This window comes from Lagopus muta, chromosome 23, assembly GCF_023343835.1.
Source record: "Lagopus muta isolate bLagMut1 chromosome 23, bLagMut1 primary, whole genome shotgun sequence".
Lineage (NCBI taxonomy): Eukaryota > Metazoa > Chordata > Aves > Galliformes > Phasianidae > Lagopus > Lagopus muta.
Window position 1 is genome coordinate 2,510,835 of NC_064455.1, and position 10,349 is coordinate 2,521,183.

Sequence of the window (10,349 nt, forward strand, 5' to 3'; positions counted from 1 at the left end):
TGGGGGGGGAGGTTGGGGGCAGATGTGGGGTCCCCAATGTGTTCCTGGGGTGTGATGATGATGATGATGATGATGGGGGGGGGGGGGGGGTGGCAAATATGGGGTCCCCACTGCGTTCCCCTAGGGGGGCGTGTTGATGATGGGGGGATGGAAGGGAAGGGGGGAGGGACAGATGTGAGGTTTCTGTTTCCCATCCCTGGGGTGTGATGATGATGATGGGGTATGCGGGGGGGGGGGGGCAAATTGGGGTCCCCGCTCTGTTCCCATACCTGGAGTGTGATGATGACAATGGGGGGGAGGATGGGGGGGGGGGGGGGAGAAGTTGTGGGGTTCAGTTTCCCATCTGGGGGGTGTGATGATGATGATGGGGGGGGATGGGGGGGGCAAATGTGGGGTCCCCACTCTGTTCCCATAGGCAGTGTGTGATGGTGATGATGATGATGATGATGATGATGATGGGGGGTGGGGGGGTGACACCCCTATTTCCCACCAGGCTGAAAGGGCAGAACCAGAGGGTGAGGGGGTGGGGGGTGGGATAAGAAGGGGGGGGGGGGGGGGGTTGCTTTGTTTGCAGGGGGTTTTGTTGGCGGCCGTTCCCACAGGCCCGAACGGGGCGGCGGGACCCGCTGCCTTTGCCCAGCTGTGGCTCGGGCCCTCCAGCTGTGTTGATCTAACTCCCGGCCCCAGAACAGCCTGGCGCCAGCCCTGTGCACGTCATGCATTCACACAGGGATGCGTGGCCAAGGCAACCTCCCCGCGCCATGGCCACGGAGCGTGCGAGCCCAGCCGGCAGCGCGGGGACGTTTCCGTCGTCCGATGGGCCCCCCAAATAGCGGGGGAGGTCGGGAAGGGGGGGGGGGGGGGATGGATCCCTATTGGGGGGGCGGGGGGGGGGGGGGGTTATCGATGTGTCCTCCCCCTCTCCGACCCCCAGCCCTGCCCTCCTTTGGATGGGAGGAGGAATTCTTGGCTCGGAGGAGGAAAGTGTGTGTGTGTGTAAGGGGGGGGGGGAAGGGAGAGGGAATGCTCCAGAGTGCAATGATTTCATGTTGAAAAGGGCCCACACTGTGTGTTTTATTAAAAGAAGAAGAAAAAAAAAAAAGCCAAAAGGGGGAAAAAATAGAGTTGGAAGCGCGGAGTGTGGGAGGGAGAGGGGTTCAAACCCCCCCACCACCCCCAGCGTGGGCCCAGCGCAGAGCTGGGGGGCACCCATGTATCCCCCACCCCCCCCCAGCACCTTTCCCCCTTGCTCCCATTCCCAGCACAGGACATCTCGTTAATCCCAGACAATTTTGGCTGTAGGGCGCTGTGGGAGTTTCACAGGGGACGCCTGTAACCACCCTGCCCACAGCCCAGCCATCGCCTCCTGCTGCTGTTCTTTAGGACACTGATGGAGGTGATTGCTCCCCAAAGAAGCCCACGCAGGTGGCGGGAGGCAGAGGGTGCAGAGTGGGGTGGAAATGGAGCTATATGGAGGGGGGAGGGGGGAAACCCTGGTGTTCCCAAACTGAGGGCAACGCTGGCCCTTTTGGGGGGGAGTTTCTGGAGTTCTGGAGGGCAGAGCTTCCTGGAAGTGCTGCATCCATCGGGGAAGTGATTTGGATGGGAGAGGGGAGGGACAGAGACGTGGCAAGAACCCAAAGTGAGCTACAAAGGGAAGAGCAGCTCTTCCCCAGCGGTCATCTGGATTCACTTTCGGGACAAGGATGGGGCGTAAATCCCATCTCCCTGTGATCTTTGGAGGGCCTTTTTAACCAGCCCTAATTCATGAGTGGGGGCTGGAGGGGGTCACAACCAGCAGCACCCAAAGCAACCACATCCAGCTGTCCGGCCATCCATCCATCCATTGCTCCATCCATTGCTCCATCCATCCATCCATTGCTCCATCCATTGCTCCATCCATCCAATCCATCCATCCATCCATCCATCCATCCATCCATCCATCCATCCATCCATCCATCCATCTCTCCATCCATCTGTCCATCCTTCCATCTGTCCATCCCTCCATCCACCCATCCATCCATCCATCCATCCATCTCTCCATCCATCTCTCCATCCTTCCATCTGTCCATCCACCATCCATCCACCCCATCCCTCCCTCCCTCCCTCCCTCCCTCCACCCATCCCTCCCTCCCTCCCTCCCTCCACCCATCCATCCCTCCATCCATCCATTGAGTTTTGGGGATGCTTTGAGCAAATCTCAGCTCTCACCCCGGGCTGCTGCAACCAGAAGAAGGTCGGAGGAGAAATGCAGATGGATGCTAAAGGGGAAAAAAGGATTTTTACGTCTTAACCTCCGTAATCTCCGACGCTCCTTGTCCCGAGGGCTGGACCCAACCCGGTGCCACACCGGTGAGGTTTGGTAACCGCGCTCCTCCCTGGGGCGCTGGGCTCCAAATGCCCCAATTCCTGAGTGTTCCCATTGGGGCTGGGCTCCCCAGCACCCCAAAATGAGCAGCGAGTCCCCCAGCCCCATCACTGGGAGCACTATTTGTGCTGGGATTACCCCCAGCCCCCACCTCGACCCCTGTGTTGCAGCATTCCCTCCCATAGCCAGCCAGAGCCCGGCCCCCCCCGTTTCCCCAGCCTCCCCCATAGCGAGCTGTGGTGCTGCAGGAGGAGGGGGGGGGGGGGTGCTGGCTCATGGAGGCCATGGGGGTTTCCCAGGTTGGGGGTTGGCCTCCCCCAGGACATTGGGATCCCATGCAGCACCTATGTGCCTTCCCACTGAGCAGCCCCCAAATCCCAAAGTGAACCTTTCTGACCTCACCTGGGAGAGGCTCAGCCCTGAGCTCAGCAGTGTGAACACACAGGGGTCAAATCCACCTCTTCCAGCACCAAAACCCTCTGATGAAGCATAATTTGCTCCTCCTCTCCGTGCTGTGCCTCAGTTTTCTCTCTCTGTTATTCCTATGCTGCAACACCCCATTATTTTGAAGGGATGGAAGTTTCCCTGCAGCACAAACAGGAGGGATCCACTCCATCTCTCCCCAGCTCAAGGGAAACTGAGGCACGAGCCGTGGGGGCTGGGGCAAACCACAGGGATGGGGTCGGGGGATCTCCTCCACCCCCACCAGGACAACGGTGCCTCACACTGGGGGCTCTCCTCCCCAAGGAAAGTCCAAGCCGGAGCACACAGCGCTGAGCCATCATTAGGGTTCAGAGTGAACACAGAGATGCATCACCTTTATGGGCAGGGAGAGGAGAGCAGGCTCTCCCAGACGGGGGGGGGGGGGGGGGGGGGGGTTGCATGAGGCAGCCTTGTCCATCCAACCCCCCCGGCATCGCACCAGGCTTTGGGGCTGGTTCTCTGGGGGTTCTCACAGCCCTGCAGGGCCTCAGCGGCCGTTCCCAGCACCGGGATTCCCCACAGCTGCTTCCTGCCTCCCTATCTCACGGGCACATCTGGGGGATCAGCCCCCCCCCCCCCCCCCAGCCGCTTCCTGCACTGTCCGCCTCTCCCCCCCCCCCCCTCAAACGCTGGCCACTGTTCTCAAACGGCAGCCCCCAAGGCCAAGCGGAGCCCCCCGGGGTCCTGCTTCCCCTCCAAGATGCCCACCCTGAGCCTGACCCTGCTGCAGCCTTCCCACCTCCCAGCTGCATCCCCTGGGCTGTTTTATTGCTCTCCCCCCGCCCTTCCCCATCCTCCACCCTTTTCAGGCTCCCCAGTGCCGCAGGGGGGCTGGAGCTGGACCCAAAGGAGCCCAGTATGCCCCCCAACCCACCCCGATGCAGCCCCACATGGGGGTCCCACAGCACTGTGGCACACAGGGAGAAGCAGAACCCCCCCCCCCCCTCGCCCCTCCTGGGCACCGATGTCCCCATCTCGCTGCATCCTCAAACCACATCCACCACCCTTTGGGCTGCACCCAAAACTCGGCATTCCTTCACCCCCCCCACCTGCATCCCATGGATCTCCCTTCCTTTTTCTCTTGCCCGTCGTTCCCCATTGCAAAAGTGGGGGGATTTGGGGGGGGGGGGTTGGTGCAGGTGCACTCAGCAGGGTCTGCAGGTGTGGGGGTGAGGACATGGGTGACTCACAGGCCTCGCTGCCACCCTCCTCCCACGATATCCTCCCAGGGAGGTGGTGAAGGGTGGCTGAGGGGGGGGCACGGCCTGCCCCATAACCTCCCCCCATCCCCATGCATGTGGGGCACTGCGGCTCTGAGTGGGGAAACTGAGGCTGAGGGGGGATGGGCACGACAAGGGGGTGGGCAGCTCAGGGGGGGGGCTCTGCTTGTACCCCCCCCATCCTCACCATGCTCAGCTCCCACCTTCCTCCCCCCGCATCCCACACAGCCGCAGGATGTGGCTTTGCCTCTTTCCACCCACAGACAACCTTAAAACGCCCCCCCCCCCCCCCAGCACCCCTTTGACCCCCGCTGCCCACCCAAAATCACCCCAACCCCAGCATGGGTGAGGGAGGGAAGCACCCACACAAACCCCACCTCCAAACTCACCCCTCCATCGGCCTCAAATCACCCGAATTCACCCCAAAAAGGGCCGAATCCCCCCCCCCCCCCCCCGGAAAGCTGCGTCCCATGGAAAAAGATGGGGCGAAGGCACGGCGTTATCGCGGCCCCATCGACCCTAATGAGGCAGCTTTATTTTTAGCAGAGGTGAAAGGCAGCTCGCCCGGCGCAGAGCATTTTCCACTCACATCTGCATTTGTACAATTTGGGTTTCCTGTCGTGTGGTTTTCGGCTCTTTTCGAACCTGAATTGTTATTTCTTTCGCTCGGCACAGAGAACCCTTCGCATCTCGGTATAAATAACGCTGCAGCCCCTCCCAGAGCTGCATTCGTCCCCAACCCCCCCCCACAAACCCCAAACCCCCTTAAGGCAGAGATGGGGGACGCGGCAAGGGTACGACAGGCAGCAAAGTGTGGGGTGTGGGGGTGATGGGGGTGCAGGGATGGGGGGCAGTGGGTTTGTCCCCCCTCCCCGCTTCCTGTGACGCAGAATTTCCATCCGGCCCAGCAGGTGCCAGGTGAGGGGCAGCAGGGTGGGGGCTGAGACCTTTTGGCCCCCGTCCCCCTGAGCACCGCAGCTGGGGATGAAGATGCTCACATTTGAGTGCTCAGCTCCATCCGTCGCCCCGTGTGCCAAACCCCACCACAGGCCGAGGGCTCACGCAGGCTGGAAGTCTCCTGTCCCTGTCCCCATCCCCATCTCCGCCCTCATCTCGGTCCCCATCCCCATCCCTATCCATGTTCTGTCCCCATCTCTGTCCCCATCCCTGTCCCCATTCCCATCCCTACCCCTGTCCCCATCCCTACCCCTGCTCCCATTCCCATCCCTGTCCCCATCCCTACCCCTTTTCTCATCCCCACCCCTGTACCCGTTCTGTCCCCACCCCTGTCCCCATCCCCATCCCTATCCATGTTCTGTCCCCATCCCTGTCTCCATTCCCATCCCTTTCCCTGTCACCCATCCCTACCCCTGTTCCAATCCCCATCCCTGTCCCCATTCTGTCTTCACCCCTGTCCCCATCCTGTCCCCATCCCTGTCCCCATTCCCACCCCTGTCCCCCCCCCCGCCACTCCCCGGTCCCCAGCTCAGCTCTCAGCACACACACGCGGTGCCACAGCTGCAGGCCAGGTGCCGGGGCCGGATGCCGACCTGCCCTCGCTTTCTCTCCTCTTTTATTTTGTTGTTTTGTTCATTCTCCACTGACCCAGGAACTTCACTTTCTAAACAAGAGGTGCCATCGCACCCCCCACTCCCTTCCCCCTCCTCCAGCCCCCTTTTTTGGGGACATACTGCTCAGCCGCCCCATGCTGGGCTCAATTCCAGCCCTGCGACGTGGGACAGCGTGGGGACAGCAGCCCGGCCGTGTGTCCGTGTGTCCGAACGTCCCGTGTCACGTCGTTGCCCCCTCCCCCCCCCCCACCAGCACAGGACATTACCACCGTCCTTTCTCATCCCCTCACCGTCCCGACGGTTCCGTGTGTTGTGTCCGTGTCCCCCCGCACGCAGCCCCGCGTCCCCCTGCGCGTGAGAACCGCGGCGACAACGGAGCTGGGACCCCCGCATCTCCCACCCGCTCCGAACCCGCGCTGGTGCTGCCCTCTGGTGGCGAACATCGGAACTGCACCCCCCAACGGAACCCAACCCCACACACGGTGACCCACCGCCCCCCAGCATCAGCCCCACGGCCATGGACCCCCTCCCCCATCCCCCCCCAGCCCTACAGACACGGACCCCCCAGCACTGTCCCCTCGCCCCCAGGCACACGTGGGACAGCACAGGACCGGGTGATGGAGGGGATGCAGCTTTAATCTCCCAGCAAGGAGCTTGGGTGGCACTGCGGGGACACGGGGACATGGTGCTGGGGATGCACGGTGAATTCAGGGCACAACGGGGCAGGGGACCCCGGTGCCCTTCAGGCCGCAGTACCCCCCCGGGCACTTTGTGCAGGTACTGCTGGTGGTGGTCCTCGGCGTAGTAGAAGTCACCTGCTGGCTCGATGGTGGTGGTGATGTCCCCTCGGTGCTGCTGGCTCAGCTCCTGGCACAGCCCCACGGTGGGGACAAGTCGGGGACACTGGGACAGATCTCTCCATCCCACTGCCCCATAGCGTGGCATTGCCATAGCGGGGCTTTGCCCCACACCTGAGACAGGGGATGGCAGCCTGTGTTCCCAGAGAGGTGTCCCAATGTCCCCAAGAGAGGTCCTGCTGTCCCCAAGGGGGGGTTCTGGTGCCCCCAAGGAGGGTTCCCACATCCCACCTACCTGCTGGTAAGCATCCCTGCTGCGGAGCGCGGCCGCCTGCTGCTGGGGGTTCAGTGTGAGGATGATGGAACGGTACTGGGTGCCCACGTCCTCCTGCTGCTGCATCCCTGGGGGACAGCACCGGGGGGGGGGGGGGGTTATGGGGCACCAATGACCCTGACAGGCACTGTGGGGCCTCAGCTTATGCTGGTGGAGATGGGGAAACCAAGGCACGGGGAAGGCGGAGGCTGCAAAATGGGTTTACATGAGCACTGAGGGATGGGGGTGCAAAGGAGCTCGGATGGGGCTGGTGTGGTGGTTGGTATTGAACTGCCTGGCCAGGGCTCCAGAAATGGCACCAGGGCTGAAGTCCCATCCTCATCCCCATCCCATCCCATCCCATCCCATCCCATCCCACCCCATCCCATCCCATCCCATCCCATCCCATCCCATCCCATCCCATCTCACCCCACCCCATCCCTCTCCCATACCCTGTGTGGGGTCGTGGTTCTCCCAGAAAGCCTTCAGCAGTTCCTCATAGCTGATCTTGTTGGGGTTGAACACCACCCGCACCACCTCAGCGTGCCCCGTCTGCCCTGCGGGGACACTCCAGTCCCCTCCACCCCAAAGTCCCCCCCCTTCTGGGGACCGAGGGGACAGAGGGACAAACCTCCCCACCCCACAGAACGCCCCTGCCCAGCCAAACCTCACACCCAAATCACAGGGGCACACCCAAGGTAAATGACAGCCACAATGGGGACATTTTGGGGACAGAACCCCCCGGTACCTGAGCGCACTTCCTCATAGGTGGGATTGGGGGTGAAGCCCCCCGCATATCCCACCTGGGTAGAGAAGACCCCCGGCATCTCCCAGAAGAGCCGCTCCACTCCCCAGAAGCAACCCATGCCTGCGGGGAGGGGAGAGGGGAGGAAGGCAGTGGGGTGACCCCACAGAGGTCATGGGGTTCCCAATTTGGGGCTGGGGGCAGCACTCACCAAAAATCGCCGTCTGCATCTCAGGGGGGAACGGAGGCAGCGTGGGATTCCCAGTGACGGCGTGAGTGGCTGCGTAGGGATGGGGGTCAGGGCTCCCCAGAGGGGTCGCATCCCCTCTCCCTGGGATTTGGGATCTGGGACCCCCCAACCCAACCCCAAGGAACCCTCTGGGTACCCTCCACGTGCAGCCGCTCTGCTCTGCCTGCCAGAGCTGTGCTGGGGCTGGGGAGCGCCTGGGGATCCAGCATGGCCATCGCAGAGCTGTGCCACCGCTGTGACTTTGGACTGGGCTGAGCCCTGGCACTGGGAGCACTGGGAGGGACGGGGCACCGCAGGCAGAGCCAGGAGCTGTGCGAGCACACGGGGCTACAAACAGGGCTGATGTGGGACATGGGGACGGAGCTGGGGACAGCGTGTGTGTCTTGTGCGCATGGGGCTGCCGTGCCCTCCTTCCCTTTGGGGACAGTGGGGTTTTTGTGCCCTGTTCAGGGGAATGGACGCAGCACGGTGGCTGTTGCACAACCCCTACAGACAGCAGAGAATCCATCGCATGGGGCAGTGGACCCAAACCGGGTCCTCTGTCAACCATTAATGTGCCCCAGGGTCACCGTGGGACAACCCAGCGCCCTGTACCCCATGCAGGATTGGGGTCTGGAGCCCATCCCCAGCCCCCAGCATAGAAGGAGAAGGGAAGGAAGTGCTGCTGAGACCCCCACCCACATCGCCCCTGTCCCCCATGGGTCCCCACATGTCCTGCATTCCCCATGTTGCTGTAGGTCTGTCCCCACAGACCCCTCATCCCCATGGGTCTCCTAACCCCCCCAATCTCGTCCCCGCAGGTTCCCATCCCTGTGTATCCCCATCCCTACGGGTCACGTCCCCATCATCCCCCATTCCCACATTCCCCTACCTCTGGGGGTCTCCTATTCCCCACGGATCCCCACAGACCCTCACCATTGTGGTCTGTCCCCCTCCCCCACATCCCCACCCCACCTCTCATGGTGTCCTCATGGACAGGAGGTTCACAGCAAATCACCCCCCCAAGGGAGACCACAAAGGAAGCAGCATCCCCAAATCTCCCCCTCTTCCAGACCCCCCCCAGCAGCACTTTGCTCCCCCAGCCATCAGCCCCAGCGTTTCATGTTTGCTGCAGACCTTGATTTCATGTCACACCATTAAGGCACGCAGCGAATGCCAAAGTGGGGGGGCAGCCCAGGCTGGGAGATGCTAAAAGCACAGCCAGAAGGAGCAGCCCTACGACACCCCAGGTAAGGGGATGCAGCCAGGGCCCATTGAGACCCCTGGTTCCCAAGGTGGGGGCAGCACACACTGAAAGGGGGGGAATGACAGGAGGCAGAGGGGAACCCCAGAAATCAGCACAAAGCTCTGCAGCCCCAAAGCAGGTGGGGGGAAGCTCATAGAGCATCGCACAGCTACAAACCAGTGCGCAACCCCACACAGCACAGCAGAGCACAGCGATGCACGACTACACACAGCAGTGGGCAGCAATGCACAACCTCACAGAGCAGAGTGGTGCACGGCCCTGTGTTGCAATGCACAGCCCTGGTTGTGATGCACAGCCCTGTGTTGCGATGCACAGCCCTGGTTGTGATGCACAGCCCTGGTTGTGATGCACAGCCCTGCATTGCGATGCACAGCCCTGGTTACAATGCACAGCCCTGGTTGCAATGCACAGCCCTGGTTGTGATGCACAGCCCTGGTTGCAATGCACAGCCCTGGTTGTGATGCACAGCCCTGCATTGCGATGCACAGCCCTGGTTGTGATGCACAGCCCTGCATTGTGATGCACAGCCCTGTGTTGCAATGCACAGCCCTGCATCGAGCTGCACAGCCCCACAGAGCACAGCACAGCAGTGCACAGCAGCCCTCACACAACAACCCCAGCCCCAGAACAGCCCCTGCCCTGAGGTCTGGAAGCAGGGCAGCAATGCTGTGCATTCCTCTGTGCTTCTCTCCAAATCCAAACCACGCACAGATGCTGCGATCGCAGTGGAATCCAGCACAGTTTTCTTGCACCCAGCCCCCAAAATGGGGACGGACGGCACCCATGGGTGCTGCACCTCAGCCCATCTCACCCTGCGGGGGGCTCTGAACGCTGCTGCATTCCTGCACTCAGGGCACAGGGGGGCAAAAAGGGAGCAGCAAACACCAGTGATGCTCAACAGGATCTCACGTTTATTACTGAGAAGTGATTAATGGTGAAAAGAAAGGCGACGCCCAATTCCTCATTGGCTTAACAAGAACTGAAGGAACAAGTTCATCACTACACATTTTACAATATTTTTGTTTTTTGTCCAAAAAAAAAAACAAAAAAACAAAAAAAGATTTTTTTTTTCTTTCTTTTTCCTGTAAACAAAAAAAAAACGGGAGGTTTTTGGTTTCTTCTTTTTATTCCAACACCATCCCCACCTTTCCAATGCCATCAACACAAACCTCATCCGCGAGCCACGCAGCGCCGCAGAGCAGAGCATCGCTTTGGGCTCCCAGTGCTTCTGAGCAGCCAAAGGGGGCAGAGGAAAAGGAACCACTGGGACAGAACCAAGTGGGCAACATCTGCTGGATGCCAGGCCCCAAAGCCCCCCTGTGCTTGGGCTGCTCCTCCTCTTCCAGGCCAGATGGG

General features: G+C 61.4%; 1 protein-coding gene across 1 annotated transcript; it reads right to left on the reverse strand.

The window, feature by feature from the left end:
- Positions 1-6,260: 6,260 nt before the first annotated feature.
- On the reverse strand, positions 6,261-7,997 carry LOC125703816 (peptide methionine sulfoxide reductase MsrA-like). Its single transcript, XM_048968800.1, is given in 7 exon segments — positions 6,261-6,415; positions 6,417-6,509; positions 6,735-6,841; positions 7,205-7,309; positions 7,501-7,620; positions 7,709-7,777; positions 7,884-7,997. Coding segments are annotated over 7 exon segments (639 nt in total). The 5' UTR covers positions 7,963-7,997; the 3' UTR covers positions 6,261-6,349.
- Positions 7,998-10,349: the final 2,352 nt, after the last annotated feature.